This window comes from Lepidochelys kempii, chromosome 1 (assembly GCF_965140265.1).
Source record: "Lepidochelys kempii isolate rLepKem1 chromosome 1, rLepKem1.hap2, whole genome shotgun sequence".
Taxonomy (NCBI): Eukaryota; Metazoa; Chordata; order Testudines; family Cheloniidae; genus Lepidochelys; species Lepidochelys kempii.
The window spans coordinates 277,800,838-277,824,130 of NC_133256.1; the positions used below are offsets into that span (position 1 = coordinate 277,800,838).

At 42.6% G+C, this 23,293-nt stretch overlaps 1 protein-coding gene across 4 annotated transcripts in view; it reads right to left on the reverse strand.

Moving 5' to 3' along the window:
- ACSS3 (acyl-CoA synthetase short chain family member 3) overlaps positions 1–20,817 on the reverse strand; it is a 138,410-nt gene extending 117,593 nt beyond the window's left edge. For all 4 annotated transcript variants that reach the window (XR_012156729.1, XM_073327638.1, XM_073327637.1 and 1 more), the window contains exons 1-2: positions 20,457–20,817; positions 5,463–5,607 (exon numbers count right to left, since the gene is read on the reverse strand). Coding sequence is in view for 3 of the 4 variants with exons in the window: in XM_073327638.1 (XP_073183739.1) it covers positions 5,463–5,607; positions 20,457–20,734 (423 nt within the window). In the remaining variant the exon portion in view is untranslated. The remainder of the gene's footprint in view (positions 1–5,462; positions 5,608–20,456) is intronic.
- Positions 20,818–23,293: the final 2,476 nt, after the last annotated feature.

A 23,293-nucleotide genomic window follows, 5' to 3' on the forward strand; every position in this document is an offset into this window, starting at 1 on the left:
GCTTGGCTGAGACTGAGCCACGCTGTTCCACCTTGTTTTATTAGTTGAAGCTCACCTGCATCACAGCAGTAATTGTACTGCTCTTTGTTTTTTGTTTTGCACTACCATTACAATAATAAAAAGTGTCCACTAGCAGATGATCTGCTGGTTTTGAGACTGCTTTAACAGCATCCTTCACTGCAAGATGTGCAATATGGGAAACACAAGGCAGAAAGTACACAGACAAGTGTTGGAAATAGAGGTGCTGGCACACACCCTGGCTTGAAGTGGTTTCCATTATTTACAATGTTTACTGTTTGGTTCAGTGGCTCTCATCACCCCCACTCTAAGAATTGTTCTAGCACCCCTGTACATGGAACTTGACTGCTGTTTTATCCAACTTTAAAACAGTGGTTTTTTTCCTATCATGAAAAGGTCAGAAAATTACAAATGCTGACCTACTTTTTTGCCAAGCCATTTCAGAATATGGATTACCAATTGCATTTGAAGATCATTTAAAAAAAAAAACCCATAACACACAACCACCACTCATCAACCTGGTGTTTCCCAATTCAAACATTGCAAAAGAATTTCCCGGTGGGTGAACAAAAGCCACTACAATAATAAAAGCACTTTCCAGCCACCATTCCGAATCAGTTGGGGAAAACAAGCCCAAACACTTTAATGGTAAATGACAGTAATGATGTTTGCAATGACAAGGAGGTTTGCATTAAACTAGGTACTTTCATCAGACTCTTAAAGTTATGAAAACAGACCTCTTGGCCATGGAAATATCTAACATAGTAAATGCAGAAAACCTGGTAAGTGCAATAAATTCTGGTTTTTTGCTAACCACCACATTCCATGGGAGAACGTTACTGGTTTCTCTTCTGACTATACCAATGTCATGATAGGAAAAAACTCTGTTTTAAGTCAGATAAAACAGCAGTGGTAATTTTTTCATATAACTTAACAGATAAAATTCTTCAGGCATTGGGACTGCTACACCTGCCTAAATAACTGGATTATGATGAAGATACAATTCTTAATCTACTGACATGATTTCCATCTGCAATGAAATCTGAGGGTGAAAAACAAACAATTGTGTATGAGTGGAACAAGTATCAAGTAGGTTCTGAACTGCCTGATTTTCAGCCAGAGATCACAAAACTGAATGAATGGAAGGGGCGGGGAGCAAGTCCTGGATCTTAACAAAATGGGAACACAAGAAAAGTGGTATCCAACTCTTTCGAAATTGATTGCTACGCTTCTGATTCTTCCTTATGATCAGGCTAGCATGGAGTGTGTTTTCTCCCTAACGCAGAGAAACCACCATTTTTTATCTAGAATGTGGAGCAAAGTCTTATCTATTTTACCTGTAACAAAAACAAATGTTCTGGCCTGCTATGAACTGAAACCTTCCCTACAACTACCGGAAATTGCTAAACACACAGCACTCCAGCAGATGTCGTCATCCCAATTGCTGTCATCGTAACCTTAAACTGAGAAGCATAGCAGCATAGTGATGATAACAGGTAGGATTTTTTTCAAGTTTTCAAGGCATTTTCAGATGCAGTAATATTGTTTTTGTAACGAGCTCTGACCTGTTAGAAATTAAATAAGCACCTAATGAGGTTTATAAGATGTGTGTGTGTGTGTGTGTGTGTGTGAGCACGCGCACCCACCCACATACACACACAGGACCCTCGCTAGAACACGTGCCTATATAGCGCAAATTTGCATATAACACGGCCATGAATCCCAAATTTAATTACTTTAATTGGAATTCATTTTACACACGGTCCCCATGTTAACCCGGTACCAGGCATGGATCCCAAATCCTGCGTCCTAGCGAGGGTCCGGTGTATATTTATGATTTATATACCAAATCTCTTGATTTTTAAGACAGTGAGGTTGGTAACACTGCATAATGGGTTAAAATGGGGAAAGGATTTGTTTTCCATTATAAGTTTGTTATGAAGATATTGTCCTTTGTAAGAAATGTAACAGGAGTAAAATATAATGTAAAATTAAACAAAAAACAAAAAGATATCATGCATAAAACAGAATATTTCAGGGAAATCAGGTAATATATAACACCCAACTCAACATTTTCACAAGGCTTAGCAGTAGACTTTAATATACCACAGTTTATAAATACACTTAATCTGACATTCTCTCCTTCACATGATAGAAGAGCATGAAAATGTGTAAATTAGAACACATGCATGAGCTGTACGGAATCCAAAGACAGTATTTAGACAGGACTCTACTACAGGTAGCATTCCATGACCTGCTGACTTCAGAGTGAGTTTGGTTACATACTCTGACTGGTTAACTAGTGCTCCCTGTTAACTGGGTTTGTTAGAAAAAGAGGAAACAATGTGGGGAGAGGATGTTTAAGTTAATTTGTGCAGCTCTCTAATTCTTTAAAACACTCTTTTTCTCGCCCAAAACTCTAATTAGACCTGGACAGAATACACAGCCACAAACCTAGGAAACTGAACATCTATTTCAGGTTCAAATAGGTAAAGAGCTGCATTTCAAATGATTTTTCAAAGTAAATTACTGCAAAGGGGGGCACTGGACAGGATTTACACAGGGATATTACATCGTTAAGATAGCTATTTAAACACAAACTAGACATACTTTATCAATAAATGTTGAAGTACATGAATAGCTATGTCACAACACTATAGTTAACCTTTAAATCCTCTGTTGACTGAAAGTTCTTGAAAGTCAATCAATAAAAATGAAGGGTTTCTGTAGATCTCATTACAGCGTTAGAGAAGTGCTGTGATGTGTATCAATGTTTGCAACTACACGGTTTTTCCTTTCCTAAAGCCAGTAAAACAAAACTCAAACTGGACTATTTTAATGTGAGTACATTACACATCTGTAAACATATTCACACATTTCAGAACACTACACACAATTATGCTGTAAATATCTTTTTTTCCCCCATGGAACAATTTCACTATAACAGTGACCTGAATTGCATCTTGGACACTGCAATCATTAAAGACAATGTGGGTGTCTCATTCTACCTCAATGAAGTTTACTTTAGAGTTCAGTACAGGTAAAGATAATTGAACAAAACAAAATGGCTAAAACTAGTACTGGTACAAGAAATCCAGTTTGATTACCAACTGCCGTATAAAAATCTGCTATAGAATTTATTAGACACTAGCATCCACACTGTCAAAGTGTTTTACTCACTTAAATAAATGTACCATAACATTTAAAACCCTTACAATAGAGGTTTTATCAGAGGCTGATTGGCCAAGGCCAGGATGCTATGCTACAGATACAGGCCACAGTGGACATGAATCCTCCCAAATATCCTCCCTTCAGATCCTCAACCAGCCTCTTTTCTAGGGTAGACACAGCCTTTTCTCACTATCTGGTAAGTGGGCTGTATTTTTAATAAAGAGAGAATTCAAATTTGTTCCCAGCTAGGCAAAAATATAGGCCACTTGTTAGACACGGCAGGATTCTTTCAGCACTCCAAGCACTCACAGGCCATCCATCTCAGGTTCAAAAACAAACACACACCTTTTTAAAAACAGAAAGAACCTACTGCCACGGTACAAGCTAGAGATTACTCATACCTACTATGATGAATTGGAGTTATGTCTGTAAACTTATAAATTCGGATAATATTGTGAAGGTGTTGTCGAGCTGTCTGGAGTGGCTCACGACTGTGATTGCCAACCTCAGGGCAGATAGTCAAGAAGCAGGGAACAAACCCCAAATCGGTTGTGAGTTCTATACTTAGAGCTCACCAAGTAACAAGTGTTAACTCAAGCACTATAGCAGCCTAACCATGGAGTCATAACATTGGGTGCTCCAGTCTATCTTGCCATGGCAAGCTTGCTTTTGTGATAGGTGGTCCCTTATACCAAAAAAAAAGAAAAAAAGAAGAGTTCAGGTTACTCCCAGTCCGAAAGGGCAGTCACTTACCCCATGTCAATTTCACCTTAGACCTCACACTAAAGACAACACTTGTAGCCAATCCTATAATAAACTAGAGTTATTTACAAGGTTGAAGCAGATAAACATTAACTCATTTATGTGTATCAGTCTTAGGTTTCAAACAGTAATAGAAACTGCTCTATTTGTTCTTTAGGGCTAACCCAAGCTAAGCAGCTTGGGGATCCCTTGCTTATGCTAAGAAACATTATCCTCTCCAAATTTCAAGAAGCATATGGATACAGATCCTTCAGATCAGGGATTTTTATTCCCTTTCCCCAGTGTTCAAACTGTGATGGAATAAGAGGTTGTGTCCATTCCCTCTTCATGGGTGCGTGGGGAGCAATTAACAAAGTCTGATGTTCCGTAATGATTTGTGCAGTGTCTGTGGGCCTTCTGTTTTGGGCAGGAGATGACACCTCCAGCAGTAAACTAGCATTTCACACTTGTTAATGCTTCTCTGACTGTGGCGGTTTCCAGTTTCCTAGCAACCACTTTTATAGTTACAAAGCAAATACTTACATATTACCTGATAATACAATACAGATAGTATAAGTGAGATTAATGCATGCAGCAACTCACAAGGATTTCATAAAATGCAAATAGTAAAAAATACTCTATAAATCTAATACCCATTTTAACAATAGCAACACACAGGTGAGCCACACTGGTTTCCAGCTATGCATTTGTCAGTGTTCAGTGAGGCCTAGGGCCCTTGGCATGAGCTAGCACCTGGTCTGCCAGTGTCAGTTGTTTTATGAAAAACACCTGAGTCATGAGTGCTATATTTTTATATATATATATATATATATATATATATATATACACATATATATATACACATATATATATACACATACATACATACATACATATACACACACACACACACACACACACACACACACCATTGATGACAGGCCCTGTAGCTGGTATGCAGCAGACAGATACAATGTTCACTGATTTACTAGGTAAACACATTAGAAAACCTTCACACTTCCATGATGATCTAGAATTTGGTGGATGAGGCACATATTTTAGGAGTTCTGTCCTTTTAATATTTAAAATCTAATTATGATGTTTTGTTGGTGTATTGGTCAAGATATATGCTTTTCTTTTCATAAGCTTATTGCTAGCCCTACTAGAAGAGTAGTTTTGTTGATGACAGTAAGTTACTTTAAAGAAATTTACCAATACCGTTTTTCTTTTTCAAGCTGGACTATGGAAGTGGGTGGGGAGAAGGAAATCTAAGATATTGACAAAAAAGGACAGCAGCTGTTTTGCCTAAATAACCAGTGCAGGAGAGAAACAATGCACTATTAGGTACAATTAGTGAGGTTTATAAATCAGAACATAACACAACAAAAAGAAAAAAATGCAGTTGGAAAGGCAAGATAATCATATGGCTAGGTTATTTCTAATTCACACATTTCTGTAACATCCACGTGCCACGTAATGGGACATTATTTCCTATCTGTTTGTACAAAACAGGATTCTATCATCAATTATACCTGTTCAAGAACTTCTCTGTAAGTGATAGCCTGTTTAGTGTTTGTCACAGGACTATCATAGATAATAGCAATCTTGTCTGCATGTCCACTCTCAACATGACGATCTACAGCATTATAACAAATATTCAGCTCTCCATCCACAAACCTGAAAGAGAAAAAGTACAATGTTAGATAACAGTCTTTCCAAAGTAACTAGACTAATTTCTGGGGAGAAGAGATAACATTCAGTCAGATAACTGATGAAACATTGTCTTCAAATCAGAAGGCCCCTGCTTCTGAAGTTCTGATTACTTCTATTGCCAACTTATGTTGGTATAACTATGTTTCTCAGGGGTGTGGAAAATCCACACCACGAGCAACATAGTTATACCGACCTAACCCCCAGTGTTGACAGCATATGTTGGTGGGAGGTCTTCTCCCATCGAAATAGCTTCCGCCGCTCAGGGAACAGGAGTATCTACGCTGATGGGAGAAGCTCTCCTGTTGGCGTAGGTAGCATCTTCACCAAGCGCTACAGCAGCAGCTCTGTAAGTGTAGACAAGCCCCAAGTCAAAAAGGATTTGCTCAAAAATGGGTAAATAAGCCTATTCACTGTACTTTAACTTCATAAAGACCAGAAATCTGCAAAATGAGAGTTATGATCTCTTCAATAGCCAGATATTTACAGAGAACTGTTGATTAAAAACAGTTTCACAGACTTGGAATTTGTTTTTGTTGTAATTTTACATAGAGATTATTCAAATCTAGTATAATGCTGAAATACAAAAATATACAAAAGTGTGTATTCAAAAAGGACACTTAAGTTGAAAAATAGACAATATAAAAAAAAGTGTACTTCAAAAGAGGAGCTTTGAATTTCAGTCCTATTCCCCTGCCTGCCATCTCCCCAGCCATGGTCCCCTTTGTGGGACTTGGCTTGTATATCCCTCTCCCAATCTGTGCATATACCCCAATACAAGAGTGAAAGACGAACAGCTAAACCGAGCAGAAAGAAAGCATTTATGAACCCTGTGATCCCAGGAGGATGCTCTAAACAGTACCAGGGTGAAACTGCCCCATAGGAAGAGAGAGGCTTAAAGTGGCATACCTTTACCACAACACCCTTGGCTGGGTACTGCACTGGACACAACTCAAACTCAACAATTAGGTCCATTTTGAGCAAGGGACGGGGGGGGGGGGGGGGACAACAAGTAAATAAATAAATAAATAAATAAATAAAGATTAGGGTCCCTTTTTTCATCTCAATAAAGAGACTGATTTAAATATTTGCATGTATGTAGCATCTTTCATCACAGGTTCACAACTATTAAACCTAATCTGGTTGGTAATGACCTGGAGTTACCACCTAAGGGCTGTTCAGTTTCCTACCTGAAACAAGTTTGATTTTAATTTTGTTCCTTATGCATTCCACAGAAAAGCAGCATCAGAATTGGCACCCTATTCTATTCCTGGCAAATTCAATAAGGAAAAAAGGACAGAGTGGGTATAGAGACTGAAATACCATTTCTAGGGGTAAAGGGTTCCTCCAAATTAGCATAAATGTTGTTACCAGAGTAATGTCAGGTAGTCTGTGAATAATGGACTTCTGTCTCCAGATTTATCAGACCAACAGCTTTCACACATATAAACTAACCCCTCCTTAGTCCTAAACGAGTCTGCCTTTCCATCTGCAAGACAAGCCATCTAGTTTTTAGGACTGCAGATGTTCTTAACCCAATTCTAATGTATCATCTTACAATAAGGGTACATTTTTAAACACAATATTAAATGAGAGTTAAAGCTAAAGCTAAAATAAACAAAAATATGTTTGTACCCTTTTTTAAAAGGCTGTTTTTTCTGATGTGATTATATTACAAGAGACTGAATCCAGACTTGGAGCTCCAACTTCCCAGCTCTCAACTGATGTTTAACCTGACTGTTGACAACTTTCCTTGTTGCTTTTGATAAGAGTTTAAGTTATACCAAACAGCTGAGAGCAAAGCAAACAAGATACTTTCACTTTCTGCTCCTTTTGCATCAGCAAAATGCTACAGTGTATGGATTTTAAACCCTGAAGAAATGTTTACTTACAAATAATGTTAGTTCATTTTTTAAAATTTCACAAAAAAATTTCAAATTAAAGTTGTGGAAAGCCTTTTATTTAAAAATTTTAAAACCCTTTGTTTTAGAACTAGCCAGCTTCTATTCAAATTTATCTACTTTAATACATTTACTTTTTCAAAAAATGTATATATTATATACATCTGTTCTGATTCTTGACGAGTTCAGCACAAACTTAAGCTATGCCTACACTACAGGCCTTACAGTGGCATACCCGTATCGCTGCAACTGCACCACTCCTATGGAATCCCTGTCATTCCCTCCCCTGGAAGCCTATTCCAGTGCTTAACTATCCTTATAGTTAGAAAGTTTCTTCCTAATATCTAACCTATATCTCCCTTGATGCAAATTAAGCTGATTACTTCTTGTACTACCTTCAGTAGACCTGGAGAACAAATTTATCACTGTCCTCTTTATAACAGCCCTTAATATATTTAAAGACTCTCATCAGATATCCCCAGAATCTTTTTTCCCTGAAGATTAAAAATGCCTGGTTTGGTTTTGTTTTGTAAACCTTGCCACATAGGTCAGATTCTCTAAACCTTTTATCATTTTTGTTGCTCTCTTCTAGACTCTCTCTAGTTTGTCCACATCTTTCTTAAAGTGTGGCTCCCCATATCCCACAGTATTCCAGCTAAGGCCTCAGCAGTGCTAAGTAGAGCAGGTCATGTGTAGTTAGGAACAATTGCTCTGAAGTTTTCAAGCAAGCATCTTCCTCATCCTCCAACATATCCTTTGATGTCCCATGTAGTTACTGCTAGATTCTTTTTTGGCAATTGCCACTGCACCATATTTTTTCTCCCTATCTTTTCCCACAATAGTGAAAAAATCAAGTGTTCTTCCGAGTTTCTTAAAAGTTGTTTAAGAGAAGCCATACTTCATGATTAGGGTTCCGTGTTGGTCATGGAAGTCGCACAAGTCACGGATTCCATGATCTCTACGACTTCTGCAGAGGCCAGTGTGGCTGACGCCAGGGCCAGCTGCACCAGCCGCTGCTGGAGCTGCCCCAAGCAGCTGGCCCTGGAGACCACTCGAGCAGTGGCCCATATGGCTGGCCCTGAGGACCGCCCGAGCAGCGGTGACTAAATGGTAGCCTTAGTCATGGTGTACAATTATTACTAATTTTAGAAACTCATGACCCTATGAATCATTCATGCATCAAGATCTAAAATTCTCACCAACTAATGTAACAATAGTATTATTCAACATGATTTAATACCCAGCTCAGGAGTTGACCACTTGTATATATAAAATTTTAAAAATAATAAAAAGAAGCTCCAATAAAGAGCAGTTTCTCTTGGGGCAACTAACTCTTTTAGAGCATATGAAAAACTAATAACTCAAATTAAATGCTATGTCTGAACTGTTGTATTTCCTCTTGCACTGAAATGTCTGTAAGCTTTATGTAAGAGGTTTTTTTGGCATCATTAAACTTAGGTGTTATTCACTCATTTAATGTTTTTGGCTTCTGTCATAAATATAAGGGGAAGGGTAATCACCTTTCTGTATACAGAACTATAAAATCCCTCCTGGCCAGAGGCAAAACCCTTTCACCTGTAAAGCGTTAAGAAGCTAGGATAACCTCGCTGGCACCGGACCAAAGTGACCAATGAGGAGACAAGTTACTTTCAAAGTTGGAAGTGAGGAGGAAAACAAAGGGTCTGTCTGTCTGTGTGATGCTTTTGCTGGGACCAGGTCAGGAATGCTCTTCAGAACTTCTGTTAAGTTAGTAAGTAATCTAGCTAGAAATGTGTTCGATTTCCTTTTGTTTAAATGGCTGGTAAATAAGCTGTGCTGAATGGAATGTATATTCCTGTTCTTGTGTCTTTTTGTAACTTAAGGTTTTGCCTAGAGGGTGTCTCTATGTTTTGAATCTGATTACCCTGTAAGGTATTTACCATATTGATTTTACAGAGGCGATTCTTTTACCTTTTCTTTAATTAAAATTCTTCTTTTAAGATCCTGATTGCTTTTTCATTGTTCTTAAGATCCCAGGGTTTGGGTCTGTGTTCACCTATGCAAATTGGGGAGGATTTTTATCAAGCCTTCCCCAGGAAAGGGGGTGTAGGGCTTAGATGTCTCCAAGCGGGCTCTTTCCCTGTTCTTTGTTTAACACGCTTGGTAGTGGCAGCATACGGTTCAAGGACAAGGCAAAGTTTGTACCTTGGAGGGAGTTTTTAACCTAAGCTGGTAAGAATAAGCTTAGGGGGTCTTTCATGCAGGTCCCCACATCTGTACCCTAGAGTTCAGAGTGGGGAAGGAACCTTGACAGCTTCTGTGAAAGCTTTCTGAAAGAAATACTTCCCAATCTGGTCTTCTGTTTTTGCTAGGTTATGAAAACTTCTTTAAATTTTAAACTAATGATGCCCTTCTTCTCAAGTAGGTTCACTGTGATCATTTCAAAAAAACCTTTACGCTTGATGAAACAAAAAAGAAAAAAAATCTTATTTCGTGCAAGTCTAAATTCCATTTTCTAAATAAAATATTGAAGAGAAGGTAATGGTTTCCCATCCATAAGTCCATTACACTAAGCAGCTCTTCTGTGAGAAAAGAGCAAGTCCCATTAGACTTTTCACTTTATCAGACAGAGACTGCTGTCAGCATCTGAGAGAGATAAGGACTGACTTTGCTTGCTCTCAGTAATTTTCAGTACATCAAATCAGAGTATCTTCAGACTTCTAGAGAAGCTGACCCATTTATCAAGCTCCAGAGGCTATTTCATTCAAAACTTCCAGAATGAAAACCTCACTGAATGCTGATTTGTTACCATTCACGATGATTCTTTCATCCTTTGCATGATGGTATATTAAGCTTTTTAAATGGCTAATTGTTGTGTATTTGGTTGTTGTGGTAATAGCACCTTGTTGTTGCTATGGCAACTGAGTTACATTATTAGGGGCTAGCCCAGCCAGTTTTGGCTGGTTTGATTAGTTCAATGTGTGAAAATAAATGGCTGCTTTCATGGCTCACAGCTCTCTGTGTCTCAAGTGATTTTCTTTCTAAAACTGCTGCCCCCAAGGATGCAACAAAGTGGCGACGAGGATGGGATCCCTGTGGTGCCCCAGCAACAGAAGGAAGTAGAAGTCAAGGTAAAAGAAAAAGAAAAAAACCTACCCAAAATCTTTTAGCTGTTGGAAGGGGGTGAGAACTGGTTTGTTTGCACTGACTGTAAAACCTGAAACTAAAACCATGGCTACACTTACAGGGCCACTGGAATCTTTTGAGGAGAATATAGTGCAATGGCATGTGTATACTGAGCGTTTTGAGCTTTTTGTTATTGCAAATGACATTACAGACGAGAAGAAGGTGCCAATATTCTTAAGTGTTGTGGGGGCTAAAACCTACTCCCTGCTACGCAGCTTACTACACCCTGTTAAGCCTGAGACCAAATCTTACAGTGACATTGTGGAAATCCTGGGATCCCACTTTTCCCAGAAACCACTCGTAATTGCTGAAACATATAGGTTCCACAAAAGAGACCAAAAAGAAGATGAAACAGTTGTACAATTTGTGGCAATTTTAAAAAGGCTACGAGAACACTGAATTTAAGGAGATACTAAATGATGCCCTGCGTGACAGGTTAGCGTGTGGCCTGTACAGTGAAGCTATATGGAAGCACCTATTGACAGAGGCTCAGCTTACGTTACAGAAAGCTGTTGATATTGCAGTCTCCATGGAACCGGCTACAAAGGAGGCCCAATACATCAGTGCATCCCCTAGGGTGCATAAAGTGTCATAAGAACCTACCCACAAAACTGTGCAGAGTCAGGAATGTTACCGTTGTGGTAAGCAGGGTCACCAGGCATCAGAATGCTGGTGTAAGGACCTGGTGTGTTGACACTGTGGCAAAAACAGACACATTGAGTGTGCCTGTAAACAAAAGAAAGAGAGACCTGTGGTCTGGCCGACTAAAATGGGGAACCTGCATACCCTAGAGCAGGCTCAGGATGACCAAGGTGACACCTCATCGCAAGAAGAAGTGCCACTGGACGTTTTGTCTTTGGCCGTGGGCTCACATGAATACTGGGTAACCCCGTTGGTGGATGGCAAACCTATACGCGTGGAACTGGACACCGATGCAGCCATCTCGCTGGTCTCAGAGACTGTGTATAAAGAAAAGCTACAGCATCTTCCACTTAAGACAACAAAACCTGTTCTGAAGACGTACACAGGAGAAGCTGTGCCCATGTTGGGCACTACTGATGTTAAAGTGGAGCTCAATGAACAGGCTGCTAAATTGCCACTGTTCGTGGTGAGAGGTAATTACCCAGCCTTAATGGGTAGGTCTTGGCTTGGGAAGATTCAGCTGAACTGCGCAGAAGTGCACTGAATGACTAAAGAAGAAACCAGTCTGACCGCTATACTAAGGAAACATGCTGCTGTTTTTGGAGAGGATGTGGGAAGTATGAAGGGATTCACTGACATTGAACATTAAACCTGACAGTCAACCAAAATATCTGAAAGCCCGAACTGTGCCATATGCCATCAGCCCAAAAGTTGAAGCAGACCTGGAGTGTCTGGTCACCAATGGAGTCCTAATACCAGTTACCCATAGGCCACTCCTATCGTTCCAGTAGGAAAGAAAGATGGCTCCCTCCGGATTTGGGGTGATTTTAAAGTCACTGTCAACCTGGTGTTGTATGCAGAACAATACCCACTTCCCCGCATCGATGACCTCTTCGTGGGCCGGGCTGGGGGACAAAAGTTCAGTAAGATTGATCTGAGTCAAGCGTATTTACAGATGCACATCCATGAAAAGTCCCAAGAGTTGTTAACCATTGTGACTCATAAGGGGCTTTATCGATACTGTCGCCTATCCTTTGGAAGGACATCTGCTCCGGCCCTGTTCCAGAGGGCTATGGACCAGATTTTGTGTGGCTTGCCAGGAATTCAGTGCTATCTGGACGACATCCTGGTCACTGGAAGGATTGAAGAGAATAACTTAAAGAATTTAGAGGCTACCCTACTGAAAGACTGAAAGAGTATGGCCTACGAGTCCGCAAAGACAAGTGTGAATTCTTCCAGCCCTCTGTTGAATATTTGGGACACATCATTGATGCTGTGGGTATTCATAAGGCCCCTGAAAAAGTTAAGGCTATTGTGGAGGCTCCCCCACCTCAAAATGTTAGCCAGCTGCGCTCATTTCTAGGACTATTGAACTATTATGGAAAGTTCATCTCAGTTAGCCACACTGCTAAAACCACTTCACGAACTTCTTGGGCAGAACAAGACCTGGAAGTGTTCTGAAGCCTGTAATGTTGCATTTAACAAAACTAAGGATGCACTGCTAAATTCTGAAGTTCTAACGCACTTTGATCCATCCTTACCCCTACAGTTGACCTGCGATGCCTCCCCTTATGGAGTGGGAGCAGTTGTGTCACACATTATGCCTTCGGGAGAAGGGAGACCTATTGCTTTTGCTTCAGGCACTCTAAGCAAAGCAGAAACTATGCCCAAATCGAACATGAGGCATTGGGAATCGTTTTTGGAATTCGGAAGTTTCATCAGTACCTGTTTGGGTGGAAGTTTACTCTTCTTACAGACCATCAACCTCTGATGTCAATTTTTGGACCATACACAGGTATTCCCCCATTAACTGCTAATTGTATGCAACGTTGGGCATTGTTACTTTCAGCGCACACATATGAAATCAGATATCATAAATCCATTCTGCACGGCAATGCAGATGGTCTCGCAAGGTTGCCTTTGCCAGTCAAACATCAAGATACTTCCCAAAAGGAAATCTTCTAATTTGAACACAGAGAATACACCCATCACTGCTATTCAGATAAAGAAGGCAACTCGCATTGACCCAGTATTGTCCCAAGTTATGGGCCTAGTGATGCAAAAAATCTCGACGAACCTCTCCAGTCTCACCCGACCTGGTTACCTACATGTCCAGGAGGACGGAGTTATCGATCCAATCTGATTGTTTGTTGTCGGGGAGATGTCATTATCCCACCACCACTGAGATCACAGATGTTAGAACAGCTACATTCTGGTCACTGTGGAATAGTGCGCATGAAGGAAATTGCGCAAAGCTATTTTTCATGGCCTGGATTGGACAGTGCTATTGAAAAGAAGGCAAGAGCTTGTATGTCATGTCAGAAATGCACCCCAGTGGGTGCCCCTACACCCATGGGTGGCCTGAAAACACATGGCAATGTATTCACGTTGACTTCGCTGGCCCCCTTGAAGGGAGCATGTTCTTGGTGGTGGTAGATGCCCATTCTAAATGGCCAGAAGTCTCTATAATGCAGTCCACTACTGCAGAGAGTACTATCCAAAAAACTACAGGAACTCTTTAATTGTTTCGGTCTGCCAGCAGCTGAGATAACCCCTTGCCCGGAACAAGCTGATACCACCTCCTCACCCGTTCACGCTACGAACCCTGAGCCCATTGTTAGGCCTGCGCCCAAGGTACTTTCAGGTGCAACACCACCCAAAGTTCGCCATAATCCACCTAGAGACAGAAGACCTCCTCAATGGCTGGATCTTTAGCGAGGGCGAACCCACGGTTATGGGGCAAAATAATCCCCAGGGTTTAGCCAGGAATGGAGGCAGTCTACCCTCCTTCTCTAGTTTAGTGTTTGTTTTATTTAGGGAATGTTCTTATTAAGGGGGGGGGGAATATGTTGTGTATCTTGTTGTTGCTATGGCAACTCAGTTACATTATTAGGGGATAGCCCAGCCAATTTTGGCTGGTTTGGTTAGTTCAGTGTGTGAAAATAAATGGCTGCTTTCATGGCTCTCAGCTCTCTGTGTCTCAAGTGATTTCTTCCTAAAACTGCTGTCCCCCAGGATACAGCACTAATGACTGCCTTTCACTGCATCAGCAAGAAAGTTAATGGTTGCTGCAAGTAAGTTTAAAAAAAAAAAATTGTTTACCAGTAGCCTATCTCAGAAATATTCTGCAATTCTAGTATCTTTTAGGAAGAGGAGGTTACTTACATATAACTGGAGGTTCTTCGAGAAGTGTGGTCCTATCTGTATTAGTCACTCCCCCAAAGAGTTCCTGTTAGGATATAGATATTCAGGCCTGTCTGTAAAGGCCTATACTCTAAGAATTTAGGTGTATTCTTATCACTTGGCTAATTATAGAGGTATAAAAGAAAGAATCAAAATCACTATCTGCTGGTGTAAGGGCCTTCTCTTACTGTGACAGTCTGAGGCCCTGTTCTTAGGCTAAGGCCTTTGGCTAAGCAGCAGAGGCAGCCATAAGCTGGGAAGCGAATGGTCACATCCTCACATTCCAAACTAGTCACATTGAAATAAGGTGCTATTGGGCTGTTAGGCACTATCAGGACAGGATTGTATTCCTATCACCTCCAGAGAAATGGAAGTGCCTAGAAAATGTAAAAGGAAACTTAGTTTGATAGCATCCTGTCTGGCAAGAACTCACTTATCAATACTGGGATGTGAAATCCTCACTTCTGTATTGTTTTGTCATTATAGTTCCCACTTTGCTATTGTTTGTCTGTATAATCTCTGTCTGGTTCTGTAATTGTTCCTGTCTGCTGTATAATTAATTTTGCTGGGTGTAAACTAATTAAGGTGGTGGGATATAATTGGTTACATAATCATGTTACAATATGTTAGGATTGGTTAGTTAAATTTCAGGAAAATGATTGGTTAAGGTATAACTAAGCAGAACTCAAGTTTTACTATATAATCTGTAGTCAATGAGGAAGTGAGTGGGTGTAGGTGGGTGGGAGGGAGGGAGAGAGATGAGAACAGGGAATGGGGGTAAGAAAATCGGAATCATGTTTGGCTAAGGGTAGGAATGGGAACAGGGACACAGGTGTAAGGCTCTGTGGTGTCAGAGCTGGGAAGGAGGATACTAAGGAAGGAAACTGGAATCATGCTTGCTGGAAGTTCACCCCAATAAACATCGAATTGTTTGCACCTTTGGACTTTGGGTATTGTTGCTCTCTGTTCATGCGAGAAGGACCAGGGAAGTAAGTGGGTGAAGGAATAAGCCCCCTAACAGTTCCCTTCTACCTCTGCTCTTGATCATGGTGGACAACACCACCATCTTACCAGATCTGACACTCTGACCCATAACCTGAGCATCACCTTTGACTCAGCCCTTTCTCTAGATCCTTGCATCCAGGCTGTCATAAATATAAAGGGAAGGGTACCCACCTTTCTGTATACCGTACTATAAAATCCCTCCTGGCCAGAGGCAATTATCTGTTACCTGAAAAGGGTTAAGAAGCTCAGCTAACCTGGCTGGCACATGACCCAAAGAACCAATAAGGGGACAGGATACTTTCAAATCTTGGGGGAAGGAAGGCTTTTGTTTTGTGCTCTTTGTTTATGTGATTGTTCTCTCTTGGGACTGAGAGAGGCCAATCAGAAATCCATCTTCTCCAACTCATCCTAATCCAAGTCTCCAATATTGCAACCAATATAGATAATCCAGGCAAGGCAGATTAGTTTATCTTTTGTTTTATGTGAATTTTCCCTGTGTTAAGAGGGAGGTTTATTCCTGTTTTCTGTAACTTTAAGGTTTTGCCCAGAGGGGGATCCTCTGTGTTTTGAATCTGAACACCCTGTATTTTCCATCCTGATTTTACAGAGATGATTTTTACCTCTCTCTCTTTTAATAACATCCTTCTTTTAAGAACCTGACTGATTTTTCCATGGTTCCAAGATCCAGGGGTTTGGGTCTTTGATGATTTTGTAACCAATTGGTTAGGATATTAGGATATTATTCTCAAGCCTCCCCAGAAAAGGAGGTGTGTAGGGCTTGGGGGGATATTTGGGGGGGGGAAGACGTCTCCACGTGGTCTCTTTCCCTGTTCTTTGTTTAAAACGCTTGGTGGGGGCAGCATACTGTTCAATGACAAGGCAAAGTTTGTACCTTGGGGAAGTTTTAACCTAAGCTGGTAAGAATAAGGTTAGGGGGTCTTTCATGTGGGTCCCCACATCTGTACCCTAGAGTTCAGAGTGGGGAAGGAACCCTGACACAGGCTATGTCTGTCTAAATTTTGCCAAATTCTCTCTGCATAATATCCATCCACAAAGCTAAAACTCCTGCCATTTCGCATGTCGATTATTGCAACATCTTTTGTTTACCTTATAAGACAAATACAATCTTGCCACACTCTTATCCATTCAGAATGCTGCTGCACAGATCCATTGCTTTGATCACATTATTCCTCTTTGTAGCCCTCCATTGTCCCCCTCCCCCCCCCACTTCTTTATCAGATCAAATACAAGCTACTTGTCTTCAGTTTCAAAGGCCTTTCACTGCCTATCATCTCCCTATCATCACTACTGAAATGTTGACTCCTGCTTTTGATCTACCAATGGCACCAGCCTCCATTGCTTACTTGTTAAATTTTCAAACAAGCACTTCTGTGCTTTCTCCCATGCTACCCCTCATGGAAGAGTGTCCCATAAACATTTTCAAAGCTACCTCATGATCCCCCTTCAAATCCCACCTTAAAACTCTCCTTTGCCGCGATGCCTACAAAACCATGACAATGGTCAAGCAGCTGGTGGGATCAGACAATAGCTTATCACAATAGCTGTTCTCAATGGTAGCAGATGACAGAACGAGGAGTAATGGTCTCAAGTTGCAGTGGGGGAGGTTTAGATTGGATATTAGGAAAAACTTTTTCACTAAGAGGGTGGTGAAACACTGGAATGCGTTACCTAGGGAGGTGGTAGAATCTCCTTCCTTAGAGGTTTTTAAGGTCAGGCTTGACAAAGCCCTGGCTGGGATGATTTAACTGGGAATTGGTCCTGCTTTGAGCAGGGGGTTGGACTAGATGACCTTCTGGGGTCCCTTCCAACCCTGATATTCTATGATTCTATGATTCATAGACAATATTGTCTCATTGTTTTCTTATACTCCCTCCCACCCACCCACCCACATCTCCTGCCTCTTGTCTTAAACATAGATTGTCCCTGCCCCAAAGTGCTTACAGTCTTCTGTGTTTATACAGTACCTAACACAATGGAGTCCTGGGCCATAACTGGGGCTCTTAGGTGCTACAGTAAGACAAATAATCAACAAGTAATAATATATAGGCACACTCACTCTCTGTTTCAGATAAGCATGAACATATGAACTTGGATTAAAAAAATAACAGTTGTGGAGCATATGAAGGTAAAGAAACTCCTTTGTTAGAGAGTTTAGACATGAGAGGTCTATAGACTTGTACTTGATTTCATTAATGTGTTTTATTAACTAAAATGGAGCACTAGATACTTGACATCAATACAACTCCAGTCGGAAAGAGGGTCCGATTCTGATCCTGCACTGCCTTGCACCTTTGTGTAGTTCTTTACTCCTATGCAAAGTGGTACAAAACACTATCATTCTGATTTAGTAGCAGTTTACATCCACTTTGTACAGGGAAGAATAAGGTATAAAGCCAGAAGGGACTTTATATCATTTAGTCTGACCTCCTGTATAACACTGGCCATAGAATTTCACTGAGTTACCCACACGCTGAGTCCAATAACTTGTGTTGGACTTGTGGTAGCAAGTCAAAATGCCTTACAAAAGTCCAAGGCAGTTACCTTTCTCAGCCAAACTTATCCCAAAGAATTAAATCAGGTTTGTTTGACAAAACCTATTTTCCATAGAACCATGCTGACATTAATTATATTCCTATCCTTTAGTTCTTTATTGACTGAATCCAGTACCAGCTTCCATTATTTTGCCCATGGGTGATGTCAGGCTAAATGGCCTATAATTAGTCAGGACATTCTACTTCAGAGGTGGGCAAACTATGGCCTGCGGGCCACATCTGGCCCACGGGACAGTCCTGCCCGGCCCCTGAGCTCCTGGCCCGGGAGGCTAGCCCCTTCCCTGCTGTTCTCCCCCTCCCCTGCAGCCACGCCGCTGCATAGACAGCGCTCTGGGAGGCGCGGCTGCGCGCTCATGCAGGGCAGCGCATCTGGCTCCGGCTGGGCGGCACGGCTCCAGACATGCTGCTCTGAGCGGCATGGTAAGGGGGCTGGAGCCGGAGGGCTGGATATGGGGCAAGGGGTCCCGGGGGACAATCAGGGGACAGTTGGATAGGGCAGAGGTTCGGGGGGGGCAGGTTGATGGGGTTAGGGCAGTCAGGGAACAGGGGGGTGGTGGATGGGGGTGAGATATTCTGAGGGGGGCAGTCAGTGGGATGGGTCAGATAGGGGGCGGGGTCCGGGCTGTTGGGGGGCACAGCCTTCCCTACCCAGTCCTCCCTACAGTTTCGCACCCCAATGTGGCCCTCGAGCCAAAAAGTTTGCCCACCCCTGTTCTACTTGCTCTTTTTTAATACTGGCATGACATTAGTATTCTTTCAGTCTTCTGAAACTTCCCCTGTATTCCAAGATTTATTAAAAATTAATATCAGTGTATGACAGATCTCCTTAGCTATCTGTTTTAGGACTCTTAGGTGTAAGTTATCCAGGCCTGCTTATTTAAAAACATTTATCCCTAGTAGATTGTTTAACATCCTCCTTAGTTATTTTATTACAGTGGAGAGATGCAGAACAAATAATGCTTATATTGTCACGACAAATTATTGTATTACAGCTAAATTAGTGGAAATGATTTAGAACTCTGACAGATCACATGCTTGATCATAATTTTTAAACTAAAGTATCTAAACAGTGAGTTTAATTGAAGTTCCCTTATGAAAGCAAAAAAAGACATTGGGCATAGACTTACTAAACACACAGCTGGGACACTGCTCCAGTGGTTTTTTGATGTATATTGTACTCAGTTTTTCTAGGGGAAAGCAATGGAAATGCTTGTTCTAATATCCTGCCCCCACAGTACCAAAAAAAAAGGATGTTCAATAGTGAAGCCATCTTTGGAAAGGCATTGAATATAACAAATTATCTTGCAATTTACTTTAACTGATTGATATCAATTATGTTGCTGCATTAATCTATTGCCAAAATATAAAACTTTTGGTCAAAAGTCACCATAATAAAATAGGTTTCAGAGGAACAGCCGTGTTAGTCTGTATTCGCAAAAAGAAAAGGAGTACTTGTGGCACCTTAAATTGGTTAGTCTCTAAGGTGCCACAAGTACTCCTTTTCTTTTTGCATAATAAAATAGGTCTTCTTTCCAGAGTACAAACTTTTCACAAACTGCATATCAATTTAGCAGACTAATGTATTCTCTTTTAGAACATATAATAATAATAAATAAATGTAACAAGATTTTAATGTATCTAAAAATCTCTTGCAGTAATTGGATTTTAGTTTAGTGTAAGTAGCATGCACTCTCTCAGTGAACGGTGCAATGTTTTACCTGTAATCTCATGTTATATACATCCTCTGCCATAAACTGTATAGCAAACATTTATTCTTTACACTGTGATCTACTTTTGCTGTGATGCTACAGAAACAGCCAACAGAACACACATCGATTCGGCTTCCTTATCCATATTTTAACATTGGTGAAACGTGCCCATTTTCCCACTTAAAAGGGTCCATATCGTCTAGTCAAAACAGAGACATTTGTTATGGCAGGTATACCAGGCATGCTCCTGGTGAGGATGCAGGAAAGAAGAACACAGATGTGCACCAGTGACCCCATTAAAGGCTGAGGGCATGTTCTCCCTCCAACACACCTGACCCGCATTATGCATTAGAGGCATTCTCTTCTCCTCCCCACCACCACACACAAGTCAACCCCTGTTCCTTACTATAGGCTAGAGACACTGCTTCTCCCACACTCAATCCCCATGAAAGGTTTGGGACATTCCCTGCTCCTCCTCCTCTCCACACACCCGACCCTCTCTTGCGTCCCTCCAGCCCCCCGCTGCAGGCTGGGAGGGACACTGGGCTTCCTCCCGCTGTCTCTAGCCCTTCTCTGCTCGACCGCCGCCCTGTCACCCACTGCTCCGAGGGCGCCCCCGGAGGCGGGGTGTCGCTCACCAGGAGGCGACCAGCGGGTTGCTCCTGTCCACGATTTTCACCCAGGGCTTGTGCCACTGGATGCGCCCGGCGGCTTCTCCCCACAACTTCTCGGGCTCCGCCACGGCAGCCCTGAACGCTTGCTCGTACGCGCCCTCGGGGGCGGCCTGGCCGGCGCAGAAGCAGCGCCGGGCGGCGGGAGCGCTCGCTGCGCCGCGCGGGGCTGCCCCGCTCAGCCAGCCATTGCCCCAGACCCGGCTGCAGGCGAGGAGCCGTATCGCCCTGCGCTGGAGGTCCATGGTGGTGCCGCTCAGCTGACCGGTCCCGTCCCGTGCGGCTGGGGAGCGGCTCCCTCTAGCCCGACTGAAGGGCCACGTGGAAGCCGCTCGAAAAAGCCGAGCTGGATCCCCTGCCTGCTGCAGGCGCCGCTCTCCGCTGCGGAGCGCTTCCCGGGCCACAGGTCTGCAGGCGCTAAAGTGCCGAGTCCAGCCCGGGCTTTGCGCCTGCCGCTTGGCCGCCCTTGTTGATGGCTGGGGGCCAGGGGAGTTCGGTTGCACAAGCTTGACCGCCCCGATTTCGGCCACGGTCCCTGCGCCGCGCCGCGCCGCTCGGGGTGTGGGCCAGGCAAAACAGACTTTCCTGCTTATACGGCAGTGGTAATAGAGCCCTACGCAGCTACACGTTTGTATCCGCGCAGCCGGGGCGCTAACTGTTGGCACAGCTCCTCTTAAGACGCCCTTATCCATAGCACCTGAGGGCATTTGACATAGATCCGAGCAGCCAACGCGTCCCTCAAAGCAGGGAGCATGCACCCAATGCGTGCAACCCCTTTTACCTCCAACACCTAAGGCCCGCAGGGGAGGCTACATCCCACCACAACCAACAGCCTGGGCTTCCAAAGCCTGGGGTTAGCCAGACCTGCCAACTTTGTGAGAACACAAGGCAGAGGAATACACCAATCTACATCTGCACCAATGTACCTCTCCCCGCCGCCCACCCCACCATTACTTTCAATAAATCACAAATATTCCCTCTCCCTCCCTCCCCCCCCCCAAAAAGAATAATCAAAACCTACTGTTCAACTGTATAGGCTTATTATGAGGATTAAGAAGAATGAATTAAGTGGGTGCACAGGGAGCAAACTGAAAAAAGGAAGAGGAGAGGGTCACCTTATTGTAGGGTTATTTTTAACACTTACATGATTTGTATAAGTACTGGGTGTTTGGTTGCACTTATACCATACTTCCCAACATTTTTAGCAGCTAACGCAGGGCAGGTCCTGTCCCTGGAGGGGCAAGGTTGTGTGCTGTCACTGGGATTGGGAGGTGGGTGCTGCCCCCACAAAGGGGGGAGTTGCAGAGTGACCCTGTACTCATCCCACAGCAGTAGTTCCCGTCACTTATGGCAGGCTGGGCTCGGCCCCCCACTCTGGGCTTAGTGACTTGGCACCTTGGGTATGGGCTCACTGCATCACTCAGGTTTGACCTGGGCCCCTGATGGGAGAGTTGTGGGCAGCCAGGCTAAAGGTGAATGCATTAATTCCAATTTGAATCAGTCCTTTCCCCTTATCTGGCTAGAAGGAAGGGGATGTGCAGTGGGGAAAGTCTTGAACCAGAAAGTGGACACTGCCATGCTCTGTTCAGTAAAGCCAGAGCTGCACGGCTAGCCAGGAGCTACAGTGAAGCTAGAGCCTAAAAAGATTCCCAGAAACCATATACAGAGCCCTGCGTGGAAAAGGCTGTGACTGCTGGACATCACAGCTGGGTGCAGGCCTATATGGCACTTACAAAGAAGCAACAGCAGGCGGGCAGGGAGGCAGTGCAAAGAAGCCCCAAACAGGGACACTGAGCCTGGTTTGGAAACTTATACATTCCTATTTGCTTGGAATAGAGCTACATTGGAGAGGGTACCCCAGGAACTATCCCTGAAGATCCCTAATTCTCAACTGGACTGCTCCAGGGACCCAAACATTTACAGCTATGGCTCACTTTGAACTGTAAAAGTTTAAGCCTCTGAACCTAAGATATGTGCAACCTTTCCCTTTCCTACCAGCCCTAGTAAAATACCTTTTCTTGTAGCCACATGTCTGACTGGTTACTGGCACCTACCAAGGCCAGCACCCTGAAGACCTTGCTTCTGAAGCACCAACAGTACTTGCCTTTGAGCCGTGGTATGCTACTGGCACATTATGGGTTTGGTGTACTCCATTACTGAGCAGCTGCAGTAATTACAAACTAAAAACATCTCCCCCACCCCTTGTTTTGAAAGATTCTACTGGTTTGAGAGATATTCCCGTGCCTAAAATGAGGACTACCACTAGTATCAGCAAGGCCTCTGAGAATGGAAGAAATGTCTTAAGCTCAGCTACTTCACAGTGTTTTGAATTTCTTTTTACATCTCTGGCCATGCCAGAGGACTTTTCTAAGTTTCAGAGGGTCCTTTTTAGAGTACTATAAAATGTGAACCTGCTAAAAGAATATGCTAGACTCCTGAATTTTGCAGAGGTATATATCCTTTATGGAATCAATTATTTTACTGTTCTAATGGCTCTATCTATAATGTTAAAAAAAAGAAAAAAAAGGAGGAGGGGAGATTGTTCATAGAGTCACATTATAAAAAGACATTATATAAGAGACAGCAGCAAAATGTAATTTTCTGTGACTGTGAAGCGGCTGGGATGAGAATCAGCACCTCCAAATTGGAGGTCATGGTCCTCTCTCAGAGGAAAGTGGATTGTTCTCTCTAGGTGAAGGGGGAGCAGCTGCCCTTAGTGAAAGAGTTCAAGTATCTAGGGGTCTTGTTCACAAGTGATGGCAAGTGGGAGCAGGAGATTGACCAGTGGATTGGTGTGGCGGTAA